At 39.6% G+C, this 23,858-nt stretch overlaps 2 protein-coding genes across 3 annotated transcripts in view; one reads left to right on the top strand and one right to left on the bottom strand.

Annotated features, from left to right (window-relative positions):
- GNS (glucosamine (N-acetyl)-6-sulfatase) overlaps nt 1–5,097 on the bottom strand; it is a 30,124-nt gene extending 25,027 nt beyond the window's left edge. Inside the window, exons 1-3 of the mRNA XM_072655272.1 lie at nt 4,795–5,097; nt 2,092–2,151; nt 460–666 (exon numbers count right to left, since the gene is read on the bottom strand). Of these exons, the coding sequence (XP_072511373.1) occupies nt 460–666; nt 2,092–2,151; nt 4,795–4,992 (465 nt within the window). The 5' untranslated portion in view covers nt 4,993–5,097. The remainder of the gene's footprint in view (nt 1–459; nt 667–2,091; nt 2,152–4,794) is intronic.
- Nucleotides 5,098–16,160: 11,063 nt separating this feature from the next.
- The window catches only part of TBC1D30 (TBC1 domain family member 30), a 110,557-nt gene continuing 102,859 nt past the window's right edge, over nt 16,161–23,858 (top strand). For both annotated transcript variants that reach the window (XM_072655274.1, XM_072655273.1), the window contains exon 1: nt 16,161–16,847. In XM_072655274.1, the coding sequence (XP_072511375.1) occupies nt 16,295–16,847 (553 nt within the window). In that variant the 5' untranslated portion in view covers nt 16,161–16,294. The remainder of the gene's footprint in view (nt 16,848–23,858) is intronic.

The following is a 23,858-nucleotide window of genomic DNA, read 5'->3' on the forward strand; positions in this document are numbered from 1 at the left end:
GACTAGGCTGTCATGTGCTTAACTTTGGCACATATTTTTAGAACAACAGTGTCATCTAGGCAGCTGAAGTTAATTTTACAATTTAGAGTAAGATTAAAATGATACAATCCTAACAGTATATGTGCATGGCGCAGAAAAGAGCAATGAAACTGGAGAGAATGAGGAAAGATACTGATACAGCTAACAGTCATACACCCATCCAAATCCTTGGGAGCTGAGGTGGGGGGGGGGGGGGTGAGGGAAAGAGGGAGGGCATCCAGACTTCGCTTAACAGACAGGACTTCAAGTTAAAAAAAAAAAAAAGGCTCAAAGAATGTATGGAGAAACAGAAGCAACTGTAAAGAGAAGGAAAGACTTAGTAGGTCTTGTGTTTCTATGAAAAGCAGTGCTTATTTAGGGTTAGACACGAGAAACTGGAGATTATAGTACATCCTATGACAACATATGGATATTCCATACCTCATTTAAGTACTTCCCAGCAAAAAATGTCTGATAACCACACATGGACCTGAGGATTGCTGGGAAGGTATACGGTTCTTGGATCTTCTGCCATAACTTACTGCTACAGTTTCCTTCCAAAGTGTTATTAACAACATGATGATTGTGCGGGTACTTCCCTGTCAGAATGCTGGCTCTGCTGGGGCAGCAAAGGGGACTTGGAACATACTACAAAGAGAACAGAAAAGATAAGTCAGAGCAACAAGATTTCAGTCTGAAGCTGCATTTTTTTGACAAAAGAAAAAATACAGAAGATTAATGTAACATATTTTAAAAATATGTCTTTCAATAATAAGATACTACAGAATAACTAATTTCTAAGTTCAGGAAACTAAGGCAAAAACAGTTCTTTCCCTAAGTTTTCTATTATTGCCCATGAAACGGTAAAAATGTTACAGTAAAAGAAAAAAAGATTAAACTACCATATCAGCAGGTCTATGTAGGATCTAGTGAAAATTAAGACAAAGAAAGCTTCTTACTCTCATGGAACTTATAACTCATTTGGAATAATAGAACATGAATAACTTATGTGCAGAATTCATAGTTTGCCTGTATTTGCACTGATTACATTTTTCTTAAGAAATTATCATTTATGGTCCCATACTTACATAAAGCAGACACAGACTCCCTTTATTCAAAATTTCCTTCTAAATACTCACTTAAGGGATATCAGTGCTTCTTCATCCCCCACAATATTCATATTAATCAGAACAGACTAAAGGCTAGCTGGTTTTTCATATTTCTACTTCTAGACAAAAATTAGCTACTACTAAGTGTAGTTCTTGGAAAACTGAAGTTTCAGAATGATAGAAGATAATTTTTAATCAAATGATCAAAGAGACCATTCCTACAAACAATTCTCAGTACTTAAAAGGCCAATTTAAATAGAAATAGGAAAAGCATCAAAAGTACTAGATGGAAGACTTCTTTATTTCCGACCAAAAGGTAAGCCAACTAATTTGACACAAATGTAGCTAGGCCACTGGTTACTAAGCAGGAGAGAAGCTATGATTATAATACACATGAATTCAGGAAGCAATGAAAACTACTTGTAAAGTCTGCCAGATTGCCCAATAGTTTTCCAGTGGAAGGAGAGAAAATCCCATCATTTGAGACAGCCAAGAAGGTGATTTAGATGCCAGCTGCTCAAAAACATAGTGTAGGTGAAGGAAGATAACATGAAAAATACAGGCAATGAAATGCCTAGAATTTATTTTGTTTGGAAGAAAGGGAAGGGGAGAGAGAGAGAGAAGTTAGTTTAAGAGCATGACTAGATTAACTAATAGAAATGCTGCATTGTAACAACTTCAAATTTAGTTTGATTTTTCAAGACACATTAGGTTAACATTTAATTTGCATTTTATTTCCGGGTTGTGTGCTATAAGGGATTTAGGAAATACAGTTTTCTCCTTTCAGGAAAACTTTTCAACCTGAAGTCATTGACAAAATTCAATCCTTGCTTCGTCACAACCAAGACTAGATACTATACTTAAGTTAACAAAGTCTTTTCTCCCAATGATAGCACAGCATGATAGAAAAGTTTTCCTTTGAACTTTAGTTAAAAAGAAAAATGATATTAGGTTCAAAACTTACAGCACTAGAGAAACTCATTCCCATGTCTGCAATCAGGGCCTTGGTTTTTTTGAGTGGAGTCTGTAAGAGAAGCAGTTATTAATTTAAAAAAATCCTATTAGCCATTAAGTTTAAAAAGAGCTCTAGACAGTTGTTTCTTTGAGGCTTGATGCCCTGCTCTTTTTGTACTCATTGTTTTGTTTTATTATCACACACAAATAACTACAAGAATCACAGAATTCTGGAGAAATGTTATTTAAGCAGTGTTGGTTATGGTCCAGACTGCACTAAGAGTGAAATGGAGCTGCTAAAAACATGTGAAAAAGTCAAACTTCATTGACAATGGTTGTCCCAATCCTGCAATATCAGTAGTTTTGGTGCTTATGTCCAGTTCCCACCATTCTGAAGGCTGGTTCTGGACCCAAGACTAAGCCAATTACCTTTCTTCTATACTATCAGAACAAATGAACTTTGCCATCATCAGTGAACTCCTTGATCTGAACTTATATGTACTATACCTTTAACAGAGGTGTTGCAAAGAAAAAAAAGGCACTGAAATTATGCTTAAGACATGACTAGAGCATTTATACTCTGTAATGCCATTACTAAATAGAGAGAAGAGAAGCATGGAAGATGTGAAATGATGAAAAGTGACATTAAGCAGAATCTGGAAAACAATACAGACTACAATGATGTAAATGGAAGAAACAAAACAACTGAAAATTACATCTGTGAAATTATAATCTGATAGAATACACTCCCTTATCTCTACACTTCTTGGGGACTCTAGCAATAAGTAACTCCCCTTAACTGTCTTAAGGAGATGACTAAAAATCAGTGGAAAATCCCCTACAAGCAGACTACCATGCACTAAAGCTAACCTATCCAGAATAATGCTTAGGAATGGTGAAAAAACAAGTAGTAGGAAGGAATAAGCAAGGTCTCCCTTTTACCAGTGCAAAGGAAGTCAAGAGTAATCAAATTCTAGTTTTAAGAAGCGATTATGGATTATATATAATAAACCTTTCACAACAGTAACACAGTTTTACAAAACTTCACATATTAAAATTCTACTTGGTTGTAATAGTTGTGAGAAAACATACTCATTTTACTGAGGAAAAGAGAAGTATAATGACAAATGTCGGTGGAATTTGAAAAATGATGGTTGAAAGTAGTCCTCAAGCAGAAATTTTAACAGTTTTCAATTGGACGCGGGGGGGGGGGGGGGGGGCAAAGTAGGGGGAAATGGAAATGAAAGAAGTTTTCTAGTTAAAAGTCAAGTCTGGCTTGAGGGGTGAGGGTAAGAAAACCACAGAGTAGATGACTATCACAATTACAGTAGTACTAAATGTGGTATTTAGTCACTTTTAGGATGAAAAACTAGAGAAGCTTAGGTAGCCTATATTTTCTTGGGCCCAGAATGTAACAGAAAATAAGAGGAAATCAGAAAGTAGAATCATGAGGATGGTGAAACGTATCAAAGTCAATTTCAGCTAAAGGAATCAAAGTCAATTTCAGCTAAAGGAACTGGAGTTTTCTACTGTTTTCAAGTATTTGAAGGAGAGTAGACTTGTTCTGCTTGGCCCAGAGGGCAGAATCTGGAGCAGCAGGTGCAACTTGTAGAAGCATAGATTTACAAAGAGTATGTCCGAAGTGGAATGATCTGCCTTGGGGGAATCCCAGAGGTCTTCAAGCAAAGGCCAACCAACTACTTCTTGCTTAAGTTTTAGAGGAGATTCTTGTTCAAGCCTCAAACAGGTTTTTATTAGCTGGTCTGCCAGGTCTCTTCGGATTCTGTGATGATGAGAAACAATAATCTAAGTTTAGTAAGATTATTGGGTTCTAATTTAACTCTGGGATCACTTTTTTTTCTTTTAGTTGTTAGGATAGATGACCTCTAATGGTTTATAATGCCATGACTATAAGCCAGCAAAATAAGTATTCTGGGAAATAAAGAAGCCTCCAATAACATTAATGGGAATGCCTGACCAGGGCCCAGCACCACTAAGACTGGATAACTAGTTTTTGCTGTGGGAGATGAAAGTAGTGAAGTGGATGGAGTGCAGGACTTAGGGTCAGAAAGTTGCAAGTTTGAAACCTACTTACATAGTCCTTCACAGGTATTACCTCGTTTTATTCGAACCCCCTCCCCGAGGAGGTGGGGGCTATGGTTAATCCCATTTTACAGATGCGGACACCGGAAGCAGAGATTAAGAGGCATGCCCAGGAACACCTCTGACACTTACTAGCGTATGAATATTGGTTATTATTACTATTTCTGCTAAATCCGTCAAGTCCTCCGTGCAACTAATTTTAGTCACACTTCCTTAATTTCTCTCTCTCTCTCTTCCCCCGCTCCCTCCATGCTTCCTTAATTTCTAAACAACTGACACTGACATCAAGATGACCCAGATGGTGACTGGAAAGAAAAGGATGGAAAATAAGTTTTAAAAAAACCCCACCAAATAAAAAAAATCAAAGCAAGAGGGACCAGCAGCACCTGCTTCTCCCGGGCTCATGCCATCAGCTCCTCCCCCCGGGATGCACTTTACCCCAGGACGATGTGAGCCCAGGCCCGGCTGCGGAGGCCAGGAGACGCCCGGGGTCCAAAGGGACGCTCGGGCCTAGGGAGGAGAGGGCGGGGCGGCTCCTCGTACTCGGGCCAGGGGTGAGGGGGGAGGTTTGGGGAGCCCCGGGAGGGAATGTGCGCGTGGGGGCAGTTACCATGCCGCCAAGCAGGTCATCCTGGTCGTCCGTGAGGATCAGGACCACATTGGGCCTCCGGGAGCCGGACGCCTCCGCGCCCCGCAGCCAGCCGCCCAGACACGAGCCTAGCAGCAGCAGCAGCCCCAGCGGGGCCGGGCTCCGGAAGACGCAGCCCCGCCGGGGGCGCCCTGAGGCAGGGGCGGCCCGGAGCCGCATCGCCGGGGACCGTGGGGAGCCGAGAACTCGGGGGGAAAGGAGGAAAGAGAGACGATGCAGCTCCGACGGGCGGCTCGGAGCAAGCGTTTTCTTCTCTGGCAGTGGTCACGTGAGGCGTGGGAGGCGTGGCCCGACAGACGATCATGTGACCCGCGGAGCGCGTGCTTTCGAGGCGGAGAGCGCCTGCGCGGGCTAGAAGGGAGGAGGAAGGAAGCGAGAGACTGAAAGTGTGGCTGGGAGGGGTGGAGGAGGGGAAAGACTGACGGTGAAACAGAGAGAGAGAGAGAGAGAGAGAGAGAGAGAGAGAGAGAGAGAGAGAGAGAGAGAGAGAGAGAGAGAGACAGAGAGACAGAGAGACAGAGAGACAGAGAGACAGAGAGAGAGAGAAATAGAGAGAGAAACAGAGAGACAGAGACAGAGAGTGAGAGAGACAGAGACAGAGAGAGAGAGACAGAGACAGAGAGAGAGAAATAGAGAGAGAGACAGAGAGACAGAGACAGAGAGTGAGAGACAGAGACAGAGAGAGAGAGAAATAGAGAGAGAAACAGAGAGACAGAGACAGAGAGTGAGAGAGACAGAGACAGAGAGACAGAGAGACAGAGACAGACAGTGAGAGAGAGACACAGAGAGAGAGAGACAGAGACAGACAGAGACAGAGACAGAGACAGACAGTGAGAGAGAGACACAGAGAGAGAGAAATAGAGAGTTGTAACCTTGGACACGACTCTGAAATCACTCATCTGTTAAATGGGGATACTAGCATCTACCACCCTGGGGCTGTGGGGAGATTCTAACGAGATAATTAGCGTTAAATGCTTTGCAAATCACAGGGGATTATATATAAGAGCTGTTCTTAATGGCAAAGTGTGTGTGTCCTTCGTGGCTGAAGAAGACCATGAAAGAAGGGAGCCCAAAGGGGAAAAGGCTAGGAGTACGTTTTAAAAAAAGGACAGGGATAATAAAAGGAGCAAAGAGCTACGGGAATTGTTGCAAAATCATTTTATCATAGCGTGAGAATGAGGTAAGCAGGTCAGCAGAACCCTGGGTTTGAATCTTGGCTCCACCTCTAGCTAAGTAACTGAGTTGAGTCTCTTTGACCTTCAACATCTGTAAAATTCGGACAACACACTTAGCTTTACTTACTTCACATAATTGTTGTGAGCGAAGTGTTTTGTAAATCTTTAAGTGCAATAGAAATATAGATTGAAATACCGGGAGATAGGTCTTTGACAATTTTGCTCTGATAATTCCAGGAAATCTAGAATATAAGCATACTAAACAAAATTATAATTTTTCATGTAATCCCAGGTTAAATAGGCTCACTCATTGAAATTTTGGCTACTGTTATTGTGCGTTTAAAAAAACCCAATAAATAGAGAATTTTAGTGGACCTGTCATCTTTTAAAATTACATTTTTTTTTAAGTTGGCAAAAATAAGTCTTCTCTCTCCCCACAATTAAGAAAAAGAAACAGAACCATTGTCATAAACATATATGGTCAAGCAAAACAAATTGCTGCTTTGGTCTTGTGCAGAAAAAGATGTGTCTGGTTCTGTACCCTGTAGTCAATCACCTCTCTGTCAAGGGTATGAATGGTATGTTTCCTCATGAATTATCTGGAATCATGATTGGTCTTTATCAAGTCTTGAGAAGTTCTTTGTCTTTTCCTGGTTTTGCTCACTTCACTGTGTATCAATTTGCATATATATGTATATATATATATATAATATATATATTTCTCAGAAACTACGCTTTCCATAATTTCTTATAGCACTCTCTTCCACCACGTTTACATGCCATAGCTGTTTAACTATTCCCCAGCTGATGCGTACATCTCAGTTTCTAGTTCTTTACCACCACAAAAATGCTTTTTGGGACATATCTAGGTAGAATTTGATTGGTTTAGGACTAATTCCTCACTGAACCTATCCTTCCTCTTTCTCTCCCCACTTGTCTCCATCTCCCCCCTCCCCTTTCCATTCTCCCTTCCTGTTTCCCTGGTGGAGGAAATATTTCTGTCTACATGTGCACATTCTTTCTTCCTTTGACCATTTCAGATGAAAAGGGAGTTCAAGTATCATCTGCTTTCCCCATACCTAGTTTGTATAGACTTTTTTGTGAGCCCTAATGATGTGAAAATTTCTCTCATCCTTTCTTCCCTTTGCTCCCTCTCTCGCATTTCCTCTTCCCTTGTCTTTATAGTCTCAAGGTCATTAAGATATAACAATTACTCCTATCCTCTCTGACTAATTAGGCTTTTTCTTTGACTCTCAATGATGATAGGGTTCTGAGGGGACATGTATCAACTCCCCACATTAAATGTGAACAATTTATCCTCTTTTATTCCCTTCTAATTGTTTTCTCATATTTACCTTTTCATGTTTTTCAACTCTTGTGTTTGAACTCAAAATTTCTATGTAGCTCTGATCCTTTCATCAGCAATGCTTAAAAGCCCTCTATTTCATTAAAGATCCATTTTTACTCAGTTTTGATTGATAGGTTATTCTTGCTTGTAAGCATATCTATTGTCCTCTGGAACTTTTTTATTCCAAGTTCTCTGCTCCTCTGTAGTGGTGGCTACTAAATCATTTGTGATTGTGTCTATGGCTCTTTACTATGTGAATTCTTTCTTTCTGACTGCTTGGAATATCCTTTTTTTTGGCCTAGAAACTCTAGATTTGGGCTATGATGTTCCTAGGAGATTTCATTTTGGGTTTTCTTTCAGGAAGTGACTAGTGGATTCCTTCTATTTCTATTTTGCCTTCTGTTTCTAAGAGACCTAAGCAATTTTCTTTTATGATGTCTTGAAATGTGTCTAGACCTTTTTTTTTTTGCATTCGGGTAGTCTAATGATTCTTAGATTTTTTTCTCCTAGATCTGTTTTCCAGTTCAGTTGTTTTATTTTCTCCTATTTTTCCAGTCTTTTGACTTCATTTAAATATTTTTTGTTATTTTATGAAGTAATTGACTTTTATTTGGTCCATTCTAATTTTCAGAGTCTGTTGCTTGGGTAAGATTTTGTACCTCCTTAATTCCTTTTCCAATTCTTTATTCCATAACTTTCATTTCAATTGTAGAAATATTTCTGATCTTTAAAGAATAATTTTTGCTTTATCTCTTCCAGGAATTCAAATAGAACTTGTGCCTCAGCTCTGTTTTTCTATGATTTTTTTTTTTTGGTAGATGTTTTAGAGTGATCCTTTTCTTCCAGGTTTTGTCTTAAGTGTCCCTGTTATCATAATAGCTTTTTAATGGTGGGATTCTTTTTTTATTGTTGTTTTGTTTATCCTTAATCCATCCCTCAAATTTGACTTAAGTTCAGGTGGACCTCCTAGTACTTTTATAGGGATACCAGGGCTGGTCCTGTTGCTGCTTGGGATAGTGAGTATTATATTGCAATAGAATTTCAGAGACAGAGCTAATACTAGATTTTGGGGGTGTAAGCTCAGTTTCAAGTGGACAGTCTCGGGCAGGTAAAAGTGAGGACTTCTAACCTCAGAGTTCTCATGAAGCCCCCCAGGGAACAGCTGGGAATTGAGGCATGAGATACGGGCTATCTCGTGCGTCTCTGCCTCTTCCCCGTGGGATACGTGCTGGGGAGAGCATCCCACCCTTGAGATTGGCCCGGGGTCTGAGCACACCTGTTGTTTACTAGCTAAAGGCTGAGAGCACACCCGGTATTCACGTGCAAACTATTCTGTGGGAGAGCTTAAGTAGGGTCAGGAAAGCCTGAAGGCGCTCTTAGTGCTGAGGGGCCCTTAGAGGACAGAAGGCCCCTCTCCCCTCTCCCCTCTCCCACTCCCATTTCCAATCTCTTACTGTAAGATCTTTGCCCCCTTGGGAGGAGGATTCCTCCCTCCTGAGGAAGAATTCCCCCTGCACATGTAACCAAGACCCTGAATAAAGCCTAACCCTTGTTTGACTCTGGAAAGTCTCTTCTCTCACATGTTTATCCGGTTTGGCCAGCCAAAGACCTGCGACAGGTAAGGAAAGACTCGGGTAGCCCTTAGGCCTCTAGGTCTGACAACTAGAGACCTGCAAGTTTTCAGCCCTCTCAGCTTTGACTCACAAAGTCTGAATGCAGCCCTGTTCATGTGAGCTCTTCCATTCTTGAGTCTGGGCAACAGGTCTGTGGGTTTATCTTAGTTGGAGTTCTAGTAGACTCCTGCTACACTCAGGTACTGATAGCCAATCAGAAAACTCTGCTGGTTCAGCTTGGCAGAATCTCAGGCTCCTCTTCGGTCTGGGAATCCTAACTTGGTTATTTTTTTTGCAGGCTTCAGACTAGTCTGGAAGAAGAACAAAAACTCAGCTTTGTTCTTGGGATCTGAGCCATATAACTGCTGTGTACTTCTCACACTGGCATCATTGGTGGAGTCTGGTGAAGCCCTGAAAAGTAATTAGCAAAACTTAATTCCTGAAGAGATTTGGACAGTTAGTTGTCATGCAGAAAGAGTCTAAAAGAGATTTCCAGTTAGCAACCCTTGGAGAGGTCCAAATATAAGAAAGAGAGTTTGATTTTTATAGTTATCATTAAGATTAGCAGGATGAAACCCATGACTGGAATTTGGCTGTGGATGGGAATACTTTATTCCAAAGGAACAGGATAGGTAAAAGAAGAAGGTGTATATGAGAAAATCTGGAACCAGAGTGGAGAAGCATGGTTGAGAACATTTAGAAGTAGAAGCAATTTTGTCATCAGCATACTACAGAACATCTGATAAGAAATGAAGAAATAGAAAAGGATTTCAGGAAATTGACCACAAGCCTGGCACAGAGGTGTAATATAATAGGATGGTGTAACATTGCTTATTTGTATGTCTGCTGGACAATGCTCCCTCTGCCAAGGACTAAGCATCTAATAACCATCTAACATGATTTAATGATAATTTCATCTTTCAAAAGGTGGAGAAAGCAGTAAGGGGAAATTCTGTACTGGGTCTGATTCTTATTAACAAGGAGGAACTTGAGATGGAAATTTCTTGAGATGGAAATGAGGGAATTTGAGGGGGGGGGGGGAGTAACTACCACTCCTTTTCAGGGTTTGTGATAAGGCAGGGAAAAGGTGCATATGCATATGCATCTGAGTCTAATATGTACCTGGGATTTTTGAAGAGAAGGTTTCAGTGGCTTCAGAGGAAGGATATGTTAGGATGGCGTAGATTACAATTCTGCAATTTATGAGAAATTCTTAAGAATGAAATTCAGAAGATATTAAAGTAATAATTCTAGAGGTATAAAAATGGGAGTTGTCTGAAGAGGCATGGGGAACTCACCAAAACCAAATTAGCAAGGCACATTTCTGTAGGCTGATCATTGGGACCGCTGTAACTCAAAATGAGCAATTGAGAGAGGCTGTGGGGGGAGAGGAGGATTAAAGTAGGGATGGAATTGATGCTTGAGGTGGATGGGCCAATGATAATTGCTAACAGAGAGCATGCAGAGTTACTTGATTCTTGCTTCTGATTTCTCTGCCAAGAAAGAGGACTTGACATGACACAACAAAAATGGCTAATAAGAAATTGATACCCTCATAAGTAAAGAGATACCTAGAAAGTATTTGGTGGCCCTAGATGAATTCAAGTAATTTTGCCCAGATGAATTACATCCTCGGAACTGGTGGATATGTTTGATGAGTCACTTTCAGTGATATTTTGAAAAACCGTGGAGAACAGGAAGGTTAAGCAGAACTGGTAAAGAGCAGATGACAGGAATGCTGTGGGTATAGTTTGCCTAGATTTTTAGCAAAGCTTTCAATCAAATAGCTCTTGCAATTATTATGGAAAAGATCAAGAGTTGGAGACAAGTTTGAGCTCTCTCAAGCTCAAAAAGAAACGGGAATCATTAAATTATATATAAGGATCCTTATAGGTTGCATATTGTTTTATTATATTAATATTTTCCAATTACATTTTAATCTGCTTCAGTCTCAGTTGGGGTGTAGTGTGATCTGGGGTGCATTTGACACCTCTGACTTAGAGGATACTACAATTAGATGGATTCAGAACTGGTTGAAAGGCTATAATCAAAGAGTAGTCATTTAGAGTTTCAAGCTTGGCAGGAAGTCTGCTGTGGGGTGCCCCAGCAATCTGTACTTAACCACATTAAATGTTTAACATTTTTGAGATGGATTTTGAGATGGACTGACTTGGATAAAGAGATAGATGGTATTCTCGTCAAGTTTGCTGATGGTTTGCAGCTGAGAGAAATAGATAACTCATTGAATCACAGAATTTAAATACAGAAAGCTTGACTAGCTCGAATGTCAGGTTCATTCTAACAAGACGAAATTCTGTAAGGATAAATCTAAAGTCATATGTGAGTCTAAGAAAATATTTAGAACTACAGGACTGAGGAGGCTGCAGATTGTCTGAAAAGGATCTCAGGGTTTCATTGAACCACAAACTCAACATGATTATTCAGCATCATGTGGCAGCCAAATAAAGCCCTAATACTCTCTTGGAATGCATTAAGAGGCATATTTTCTGGAATTAGGGAGATGTTAATCCTTCTGTACTTTGCCCTGGTTAAGTACATCTCACTCAAGTACTGTATTCAGTTCTGGGTATCAGGGTTTGAAAAGAGTATTGACAGGTTTTAGGGTATCCACCAGACAACCAGGATGCTGAAGGGTTTGGAGGCTATGTCCTGTGAGACTCAGTTGAAGGAACTAGGAATGTTTAGACTGGAGAAGAGAAGATTCAGGGATCACTCAAAGCCTCTCATCCTCAGTTTCTTCATCTGTGAAATGGGGAGAAGGGGAGTGAAGGTGACCTCCAACATCCCTTCCAGTTGGGTCAATGAATAAAATGAAAGAAAATAAATAAATTCAGTTGATATAATCTAGAGATTGTGCAATTAATAGGATTTATAGAAATTATAAACAATACTGTATTGTAAGATGCATGTAATTTTGAGGGTACCAATTCCCTGAAACATGCCTTGCATGGCACTTTTAAGAAAAATCAATTCAATTATTTTTTCATGAAAAACAAAACAAAATTCCAAATTAGAATGCAGGAATTAAGAATACCAACATGATTAACTCTTATTAAGATCTCATTTTAATAATGATTTTAGATCATGATAAATTTTGTAGTGATGTTCATTTAGATACATAGTTCTCTCAACCCATTATCTTCAGGATTTTGCCCTGTGACCCTTCAAACATCACATCTGACATGTATGTACTTTAATGCTTTAAACAATTTGTGATTTTATAGAATCTCAGAGGTGGAGGGTAACTCAGAGGACTTCTGTTGTACCTAAAATAGCAATCCCTTCTTCTATAGTATTCCTTATGTATTCAGTGATGGGGGAACTATTCCTTCTTGAAAAGCCCACTTCACAATTGCTAGGAAGTCTTTCCATACAATATATCTGATGCTACTCTTCAGTGTCTACTTATTGCCCCTAGTTCTATTGCCTGAGGCAATTAAAAGGGCACCTGATACTATATCTACATATCTATCTACATATGTATATTATATAGTTAGCTATATTATATAATAAGTATTTTATATGTACATATACATATATATATATAGACACACACACAAAACTTCATAAATGTTTATTGAGCAGATGTTTGGCGAAGTCTGGTCACTCTTCAAGTCTTTTTAAGTACTTGAGGACAGTTCCTCTGTCTCCTTTTCTCCAGACTAAACAACTCTACTACCTTTAATATCCTTGTATATTACCAATTCTGGGCTCTTTACTATCTTCTGGGTATGACAGTTTGCCCTTTTTCAAAAATTTTTTTTCAACTAACAAATACTTATTTTCTTTTTCTCTTACCTTTTCACTTCATTTGGAAAAAAGAGAAAAAACCTTGCACAGTCAAGCAAAATATATTGTCACATTGGCTATGTCCAGAAATGTTTCATCCTGTACCAAGTCCATTGCCTCTCTGACAGGAGAGGCACATTATCATTGGTCTTCTGAAATACTGACTCATTATTTTAAAATTTTTTTGAAGTTGCTATAGTATGCATTATTTTCCTATTTCTGATTACTTCACTCTGCAACAACTCATGTTTTTTCCAGTTTCCATTGAGTCAACTAGGTGGTACAGTGGATAGAATGTGGAAATTAGAACCAGAAGTCCTGAGTTTAAATTCTGCCTGAGGTACTTACTAGTTGTGTGATCTTGTGCAAGTCATTAAATCTCTCTGTGCCTCAGTTTCTCTATGTATAAAATGGGGAAAATAATAGCACCTACCTTCTAGGATTACTATGAAGATGAAATGAATTACCATTTGTAAAGTGTTTTACAAAATTTAAAATGCTATATAAATCCTAGCTATTATCTCTGCAGCTATCCTTGTCATCAATTTTTAAGGCATCATAGTAGTCCATTATATTTATATTCATAAATTATTCAGCCATTCTCAAGTTTATGGGCATTTCCTTAGTTTCCAATTCTTTGTCACTACAAAAATTGCTGTTATTAATATTTTTCATAGGTCCTTTCCCTCTTTCTTTGATATCTTTTGGCATAGGCCTAGTAATGAATGGTATCACTGGGTCAAAAGGTATGTACAGTTTAATGACTTTTGGGGCATAGTTCCAAATTGCTTTCCAGAATAGCTGAACCAGTTCACAGTTCCATCAATAGAGGAACAGTTTGTCCTTCCAAAAATCCTTCTGTAAATCAGACATAATACCCCAGGTGTGGTCTGACCAGGTTAGAATGCAGTAAATAACACTTTCATTTGACCACCATATTATGTGGTTAACTCATACTAGCCCAGAAACAGGGCATGTCCAATTTAAAGATACCATATCCACTATTCCTACCCTACAAGCTTCTATCAAGAGTCTTTTCCAATCCAGAGGTACTCCATATCCAATTTACTTCCTGCCCAAATCAAAACTTTTTGTCCTTTTTTCCTTTTGGGCATCCATGTGGTTGAGACTCCTTTGCTGGTGAACTTAGAAAACCATCATTGTTCCTAAATTTATGTTATTCAGGTTTGGGTTCTGATCTTGGTTTTAGGTTTCTGGTTATGGTTTATTGAAGCATTGACAATTTTACCCACAGGATCATATGCTAATAACCTCTGTTTTAAACAATTTATATAAGAGACATCTTATTCTTTCTAACCTTTTTATTTGTCCCTTTCTTCTCTACTTTAAATTTATTCCTTTGTAGATCCTGATGATGATAGTCTGGTAGTGAGACATGACTCCTGAGTGAGAGGATCTTGAGCTTACTTCAGTTAATTGCAAAGACAGGACCTCAAAGAGGCACAATCATGAGATGGAGAGAGAGAGAGAGAGAGAGAGAGAGAGAGAGAGAGAGAGAGAGAGAGAGAGAGAGAGAGAGACAGAGAGAGAGAGACAGAGAGAGAGAGAGAGACAGAGAGAGAGAGACAGAGAGAGAGACAGAGAGACAGAGAGAGAGACAGAGAGACAGAGAGAGAGACAGAGACAGAGAGACAGAGACAGAGACAGAGAGACAGAGACAGAGACAGAGACAGAGAAAGAGAGAGAAGCAGGGAGGGAGAGAGAAATACAGAGGGAGAGGAAAAGACAAAGATAGAGACAGAGAGATAGAGCAATATGGAGTCTAAGAGATAGGGTGTAGCTTGAATGATGAAGCTCTGGGAGCCTTAGACATGTATGAGAAATTGTCTTATGGGGAATCATGTTCCTTCCCCTCTTGCAACTCTAGAAATGGCTGAGAATGGACCTCCCCTGGGTGAGATAAATTTTCTCTCTTACGCCCTGCAGAAGAGCTCATTTATTCTTGTGTATTCTTGGGCATCTTAAACTGTAAAATGTTTCTGATTTCTGTTTGCAGTTTGACTTGGATAAATGAGTTTACTTACTATTCATCTTGTTCTTTGGGGTAACCGATGTTTGCTTGTAAGAGACTAAACTGGGAGTGTTAACTAAGAGATACTCTCCCCCTTAAGAGTGACTTGAAAAATGACTTTCTTTTTGAACCCAAACTCATGCCTCTAGCCTAGAGATAGATTAAGGGTGGCAAACATCTCTTAGAAACTGAAGGAGAGATCAAATCTCAGCTGATAGCTATCCATGAAATCTGGTAGCCCTGTCTTTATATTTAGACAACCCATGCACATACATATCCTACAGTAAAGCAGGGATATCAGGGAAGGGGTATATTTAGAAATGAAGATATAAAATAAAAGTTATCAATAAAATATTTTTAAAAATGGTGTTGAAAGTACCAAAGAAACAACTGAGACTAGAGAAAAAGCTAAAGATAAAAAGGATAATTTTTTTTTATAAAGCTGTATGGGGGAAGAATTAGGATGAAAGAAGTACTAGGACCTCCTTCTTGGGGTGGATGGTACAATGATAAGAAGAGTGATGCTCCTCAATTCTTTTGACCCTGAGTTGTTTTTCCCCCTTCCCTTACAAGGATGATCTTTAGGAGGTGACTAAAGTATGATCACTTCCAGTCCACATATAAGGGAACTAAATCCCAGTGAGGGCTAGTTTCACTTTAAATTTTGAGCCTTCCAAGGCCAAAATTTAAAGAAAGAGTCACTTTCAGTTGCAAATTAAGGATCTAAGCCTTCAGCATTTATCCTGCCAATTTTGAGGTTAAAAGTTATCAATTTCAGTATCTTTTTAAGTAATGCTAACCATTAGTATTATATGTTATAGATCTTAGTGTGGGAAGAAAAGGATCATTTGTTTGGAAAAGGGGAAACATTATAGTGATACAATGTGGCCCTGTGATCCCTGGTTACTTGTATGTCTTTAAAGTTTTAGGAAGGTTGTTGTCAAACTAAGAAGCTTTACAGATATTTCAGGTCCTACACTTTTTTCTTTCTCGTGGAAAGGTGAGAAGCATCTGGGAATGTATTCTGAAGAAAAGGTCCGGGTCAGCTCTTATTTACTGACTTAGTTTTAAACCTTTCAATTACTCCTGGTATTATATTTTGCCGCTGAGCCATCTTTCATTGAAATCAAGTGCCTCGTAAAGGTGGAGGTGATTTACACCTGGTCTCCAATCCGGTCCCTGTGTTAAGTTTTTTCTCCATCCTGTTCCTGCCACGTTCAGTTTCTTGCCTTCCTGCCAGTTGGAAAGCCTTTGCTCGTCAGTCTTGCCTCACCAGAGCAGGTGCAACGTCAGGTAACCGGGTGGCGTGGAGAGCTCCTACTCCTCCTCCGCGCCTGGACTAAGGAGGGCGGCTACCTTTGCTGACCGAGAGGCGGTCACTTCAGGGATTCCGAGCTAGTGGACGCTTAGAGCTCCCCCAGCCGGGGGATGTGCCATCTGCTCGACCCGGAACTGTCCGGTCCGCAGGAGCACTGAGAGCTGCATGGGCCAGGGGAGCTGCAGGAGCCGGGGCAAGATCTCCAAGGGAAAAGGGAAAGCACGCGGACGCCCCGGGGACATGACGGCTTCTCCTCTAGACCCCAAGGACCAGGAGCTCTCGGGAATTGAAATCGGCGGGGCAGGGGTGCGGGAGCAGGGAAGGAGACGGGATGAAGAAAAGGAGGAGGAGAAAACTTCCACACTCTCCCGGGAGCCTCTGTCCAGGGGGGCGCAGTTACTACGGGCGGGGAGAACGAGCGGAGACAAGGACAGCACCGAGGGGGAGGAGGATCCCGAGTTGTGTCCGCCCCCGCAGGGGAGGTCGAGTCGCACGGCGTCCCTGGTGAGCGGCTTGCTCACCGAGCTGTACAGCTGCCCGGAGGAGGACGATGGGTTGGGGAGCAGCTGGGGCAGGGGGCGCGGGGGCCGACAAGACAGCGTGGACAGTTCCACCGAGGCTTCCGGCGGCTCCGACGCCTTCCTGGGCGGCCGCGTCCTGCAGGAGCTGCTGGAGAGGCAGAGCCAGAGGCACCAGATCCAGTACCTGAGGCAGAAAGGTGAGGCAGAGGCTGCCCTGGGGGCACAGCGCCGGGGCTCACACCTTCTCGGGAGAGGGACTCCATCCCATCGTAGTTGCAGCCTGCCGGTTTGCCAGTCATACCCCACCAAACTCTTTGCCTTCCCCTCTCCCTTCCTGCTCAGGCTAGACCTCCCTAAGCTTCTGAGTAAATAGTAACTGCTCTACAAATACACACGCTATACAAAACTTTTCCACTTTATCCAGTTGGGGCTGGTCTGTTCGGTATTTGAGTTAGGTAGGAACGCAAATATCCTGCTTTTAAGTTCCTTGTTTAGATACCTCCTTTTAGTGGGGCTCAGGGAGAAGCGTCTCTAGATAATTCCTCTGATATGACCTTGGATACAGGTGTATTCATTGCTATAGAGGAGACGCTTTTCCAAAACTGCCTGTCAAAGTTGTGTGGGTGCGTGTGTGTGTGACGGATCCCCCAAGAAATCTAGTGAAGAGTATGCACACCTTAGAAATGTTTTTAAATGTATAAAGTAAAATACATAGGATTACAAAGGAAATCAATTATATTGAAATAGTTTTAAAAAAACAACACAAGCTCATAGATCTCATATTACGACCACTGACTTGGAGGAATGGGGGTAGGATCTGTGATTTCATTAATATAAGGACTTTCCAGATGAGAAAACACTTTTTACTATTGCAAGTCAGCATCTTCTCTGTTGGAGTCTTAGAGAGATGCCTAGAATACTGAAAAATTAATTTGACCAGCGTCCGTACAGTGGGTATTTGAACCTAGGTTGTCTTGACTCCAAAGCCAGCAATTCAACCCACAACTCCATACTGTGTCTAATATTATGTTCTTTTAAAATTTTTATTTTCAGTTCCAGATTCTCTCCCCCTCCCTTCCCTCCCCCCTCCACCTACTGGGAAGGCAGGAAATACAATGCCATTATATATATCTCCTGTTATCTTAGAGATTTTCTGAAGTTAATGACAGAAGGCACCAGCGGAAGAGTAGTTTTATAGTTCTGTGTGATTACTGAATCTTTAACTTAAACAAATACCCAGCCTCCATTCCTGGCTTTTAATAGTGTTTGCTGAGGCAGAGTTAACTGGTCATAGTAGTTGAGGATCAGAGTATGTGAATTTCATTTCTACCAGAGCTCAGAGCCCTCTAAAGGGACTCCGAGGTAATCGGTTTCCTAATAGTTTCAGTTGTCTATCCATTGAGATATTACAGGATTTAATTCAGTACTTTTTGTCAGTAGGCATGAGAGGAGATGGACTGGGAAAATGTCCTTGGTTTTTCCCCCAGGGAGAGAGGCCAATCCAGTGTTTCTTTTGTTGTTTTCAAACTAATATATTATGCTAAAGGTGCTGATGTCCCCATTTAGATTGTTCTCATCAGTTCAAAAGGGCATGGCTTTTCTGTATTAATAGTTATTAAATATATTTTTTCCTCCCTAGGAACAACAAACCCTCATGTAATAAAATGAATCTCGGTATGGATATCAGATTGCTAGGCAACAACCACATTTCTTGCAACTGCTGTCCTTGTGCTAAATTAACTACACTAGGAGAGAAAAGAGGAGAACACAATGGCTTCTTGTCTCCTCATTGTAAAAATCAGCCTGACTGGTGCCAGAAAAATTTAAAAGGAAATGAATAAATCTGTTAGCTTTCTGAAATCTACATAAACAACTCTGGGTTTCCTCTGCTTCCTAGTGGAGACTTTTTTTTTCTAACTCATTGTTGTGAATGGCCCTGCCATCAGTGTCAGCTGGAAATAAGAAATTTCATTTTATTTGAGGATTTGGCCCAGTCTATGACTTTTTTTTTTTGTTTTTGCCCAGTGTTCAATGAAGAAATGGTTTTCTTAGAACCCAGCAAAATCGAACATTAAAATTATGATCCAGAACTCCCTTATTATTCTTGAGGATTCCACTTTTTTATTGTGGACATTTTTGGTATTAATTTCCCAGTGGAAAATGAGGTTTGGTAAATTGATTTTAAGGAAGAGTGCAACTTTGTTAATAGTTTTTCTTCTAAAAATCTACAAGTCTGCTAGTCTTTCACAAAAATCTCTGTTTAAAGTCAAGTACTTTTATTCAAGAGATGGGTTTCCTTGTCATGTACTCTAGTAGAATTAAAATCATGTCACATTCAGAGATTTAAAGTGGGAAGGGACCTTAGAAGGGATCTTCTAGTCCATCCCTCTCATTTTATAGATGAGGGAGCTGAAACATATGGGCTGAGTCTTGCTTAAGTTCTATAGATGGTAGTGTATGGTGGAGCCAGAGCCTCTGATTCCATAGCCCATGATCTTTTACTCTTTTTATTTATTTAAGAAACTATACCAACCAACTAATCAACAGTCTAGCCTAGCTGGGGCAAAGGAAGTCTGGTAGATATTGGTCTTATTATAGACTTCTTGAGTAGACATGCCATAGATCACTGGATTAAAGGATATGCACAGTTTAATGACTTTTGGGGATACAGTTAAAATTACTTTCTAAGAAGTTACCAATTCAGTATTCAACAAACACTGTCTTTCTTTGCATAGCCCCTCCAACCACGGACATTTTCTTCTTCTGTCATTTGGACCAATCTGATGAGTATGAGGTTTGAACTCAGAGTTGTTTTTAATCTACATTTCTTTTCTTATTAGTGATTTGAAATATTTTTTCTTATAATTGTTGATAGCTTGCATTTTATCTTTTGAAAACTGCTTGTTCATATCATCTGATTGTTTTTCTGGACTTGACCCTGTGCTAACATTTTTATCAATGACTTGAATAAAGGCATAGATGTCATGCTCATTAAATTTACACTTGACACAATTCTAGGAAGTATGGCTATTGATAGGACTGAGAAGGATCTTGACAGGTTAGTACAGTGGATTGGATACAAAAAGATGAGATTAAGTAGGAATAAATGTAACATCTTTAATCTGAGTATAAAAAAACCCAGTTCTACAAATATAAGATGGAGGAGAGCATGGATACATGCCCTGAACTGTTCTGAAAAGGATCTAGGGGTTTCAGTGAACTTCAGACTCAATTTCATTGGTAATTGTGATATGGCAGCAAAAAAAAGTGAATGAAAACTTGGGTTGAGTTAAGAGGGGCAGAGTTTTCAGGAACGGGAGTTGATAATTCCACTATATTTTCCCTTGTCATCTTTCATCTAGAGTATTGTGTTCATTTCTGGGCACCAGGGTTTAATAAAGATTAAGGCCAAACTGGGTAGTGTCCCAAGGAGGTCAAACAAGATAGTAAAAAGTTTGTAATTCATGACATATGAGGTCCAATTGAAAAAACTGGAAACCTGGGAAAAAAAGATGAGCGGATAGAAATTGCAAGGAAGACACGTTAGGTTTGATGCCTACTAGTTAGAACTATCCAAAGGTGGAATGACTTGCTCCAGAAAGTGGTGGGTCCCCTTTCTTAAAAGTCATCAAGCAGAGGCTTGATGACCACTTGTCTGGGGATTTATTTTGTGTGTGGTTTAGAGACAAAGCATACAAACGACAGCTGTTGAGATCCTATACAGCTATTAGATTCTGTGGTTCTAGGTTTTTGTTGAGGAATGCTTCTTTTCTTATTTTTTGAATCAGTTCCTTAAATATCCTGGAGATCAGACCTATATCAGAGAGATTTGTTGTAAAGATTTTTCTCCCAGTTAATTGTTTCCATGTTAATTCTAATAGCATTTGCTTTTGCAAAAGCTTTTCAACAAGTCAACAAACATTTATTAAGCACTTACTGTGTGCCAGGCGCTATGCTAAGCTCTGGGGACATAAAAAAAGGGAAAAAAATATGTCCTTGGGGAGCTCACAATTTAATAAAAGAGACATGCAGATCTCAATAGGTAAACAAGATGTATACAAGATAAATTAAGAGATAATCAATGGAAGGTAGGCACTGGCATTAAAGGGTATCTGGAAAGGCTTCTAAAAGGTGGAATGTTAGCTGAAACCTGAAGGAAGCCAGGGAAGCCAGAAGGTGGAGATAAGGGAAGAGGGCCTTCCAGGTATAGGTTATAGTCAGTGAATATTCACTGAGTTGAGAGATGGAATATCTTGTTCTAGGAAGAGGCCAATGTTATAGGATTATAGAGTATGTGGAAGCAGTAAGGTTGTTCTTTCATTCTGAAAGAATGAGGTCAAGTGGGTGATGTCTTGACTTGCAAGTGAATTGGATGTAAGTGAGGCAGAACTGTGCAATGTTATCAGCCTTATTTTCTTTTCCAGAATCATCCAAGTCTAGTGGCAATATAACTGGCAATGGCCTGGAATGAAGTAGGAGACCTTGGTCTTTTTAAGCTAAAGTCTTTCCCAGGTCTCAGTTTGTCTGAGGCAATGCTTATTCAGTAATTAGGGGCTAGGTAAGAAATGGGCAAAAGATGGCCTAGTTTGTCTTCATAAAAGAATCAATCTGAAGGGTAGGGGTGGTACTCTTATAGTTTCTGGTCAGAACAGAAACAAGACTGGAAAAGTAGGAAGGAATTAAGTTATGAAAGGCTTTAAAAGCCCCAAAGAGTTTACATTTGATTCATGGGGCAACAGAGAGCCACCTAAGTCTGCCCTATAGGAACATCACTTTTTTTTCAGGTATTGGGCACAATGGATTTTAATAGTATTTTATTGTTTTCCATTACATGTAAAGATAATTTTTAACATTCACTTTTCATATAATTTTGTTCCAAATTTTCTCCTTCCCTCCCTTCTCTCCCTGCTCCTTAAGAGAGTAAGCAATTTGATATATGTTATATATGTGCAATCATGTAAAACTTATTTCCATATTAGTCATATGAAAAAAGAAACAGAACAAAAGGAAAACAAAAACAACAAAAAAGTGAAAATGATATATACTTCGATCTACATTCAGACTCCATGTTTCTCTGAATGTGGAGAGCATTTTCTTTTTTTTAAATTTTATTATTTTTTTTTCAATTTTCAACAATTACTTCCATTAGTCTTAAATTTTCTGCCCCTCCCTCCCCGAGACCACATGCAATCTTATATGGGTTCTACACATATATTCTTATTAAACACATCTTCACATTAATCATGTTGCATAAAAGAATTAAAATGAATGAGAGAAACCATGAGAAAAACCAAACCAAAACAAAACAAAACATAACACAAGAGAAAATAGTCTGCTTCATTCTGTCTTTGATTTTCTCTGGATGTGGATGGTACTTTGCCTCAAGAGTCCTCTGGGAATGTTTTATGTCCTTGCATTGCTGCAAAAGGGGAATATCACTTTCAAAGCTGAATGGAGGTTTGACTGGAGTGGGGAGAGACTTCAGGCAAAGAAACCAACCAGAAAGCTATTTCAGTATTCCAGGTGCGAGGTGATATTGAGCTAGGGTGGAGACAGTGTCAGAGAAGGGAAAGTATGCAAGAAATGTTGAGGGTGGGTAGAATCAACAGGATTTAGCAACAGATTGGGGATGAGGGTATATATAAAAGAATCAGGGGAGAACACCTAGATTTCCAGCCTGAGTGACTGAGAGGATTGTGATGCCCTTGACAGTAATAGGTTAGTAGGAAGGAGGGAATGGTTTGGGAAGAAAGATAATGAGTCTGGTTTTGAATATGTTAAGTTTAAGGTGTCTATGGAATATTTGCATTTGAGATGTCCAGTACACAGTTGGAGATGTGAAACTGGTGGTCAGGAAAGAGATTAGGGCTGGATAAATAGACTAGGGAATCATCTACGTAGGGATCATTGAATCCATGAGCAAATATGAGATCACCAAGTGAAAAGTATAGAAGAATTAGAGAAAATGACCCTGGATGGATCCTTAGGAGAGACTTTTTTTTCAGAAAGTGTATCCTGGATAAATATTCAATAGAGAAGACTGAGAAGGACCAATCAGATTGGTAAAAGGAGAACAAGGACAGAATAGTATTAGAAAACTTAGAGAGATGAAAATATCTAGGAGAACAAGGCGATTGATAATGCCAAAGTTTTCAGAAAGATCAAGTAGGATAAGGATTAATAAAAGGTCATTAGTTTGGCAGTTAAAAGATCATTGCTAACTTTGGAGAGAGCAGTTTCAGTTGAATGATGAGGTGAGAAGCCAGTTTGCAGGGAGTTCAGAGGAGAATGAGAAGAAAGGAAAGGGAGGCATTGCTCATAGATGACTTTCTGAAGTGGTTTAGTTTCAATTTTATAACATTGAAATTTGTCTTTTATAATCATATCTATCTCTTATTGGGTCAAGAACTCTCCCAATCATACTTATGAAAGCACTTCTTTCTTTAATTTGTGATAAGTACTTTTATATTTAAGTCATTTGGTGCTTATTTTGGCATATGGTGTGAAATGTTGGTCAGAACCCAGTTCTGCTTCACTGCTTCCTAGTTTTTCCAAGTTTTTCTCAAATAGGATATCCTTATACAAGGAGTTGCTGCCCTTCAGTTTATCAAATATGATACTGCCATGTTTGATTCCTTCTAGGTCTTATTTACTGAATTTATTCCATTGAGCCTTTTTATTTTTCAAATTTAAAAATTTGGGTTTTGTTTTCTCATCCATTCTACCATTCTATTTTGCTTTGGTGTCTTTTTTAGTCTATTCACATTTAAACTTAGTATTATTAAACTTATGTTTTCCTCTATTTGTTTCTTTTGCAGACTTTTATCTCTTTTTTCCTTTGTCAGTATTTTGTCTCTGTGATTAGTTTTGTTTGCATTAATTTTATGCCAGCTTGTTTGCATAGCTTCTGCCCATTCTTCTGTTTACCTGCCCTTATCCAAGTTCTTTGACTTGGCTTCAGTTTTAAATTTCTTTCCATCCATCCATCCATCCATCCATCCATCCATCCATCCATCCATCCATCCATTTATTCATTTATCTATTCATTCTGTTCTTTGTCCATCTATCCTTCCTTCCTTCTTTCTTTTCCTTCCTTCTCTTTCTTTGCTTTTCTTTCTTCCCTCTTTCCTTTCTTTTCTTTATTCTTTCTCTTCTTTCCTTTCTTTTCTTACTTCCTTCTTTCTTTCCTTCTCTCCTTCCTTCTTTTT

This window comes from Notamacropus eugenii, chromosome 3 (assembly GCF_028372415.1).
Source record: "Notamacropus eugenii isolate mMacEug1 chromosome 3, mMacEug1.pri_v2, whole genome shotgun sequence".
Taxonomy (NCBI): Eukaryota; Metazoa; Chordata; class Mammalia; order Diprotodontia; family Macropodidae; genus Notamacropus; species Notamacropus eugenii.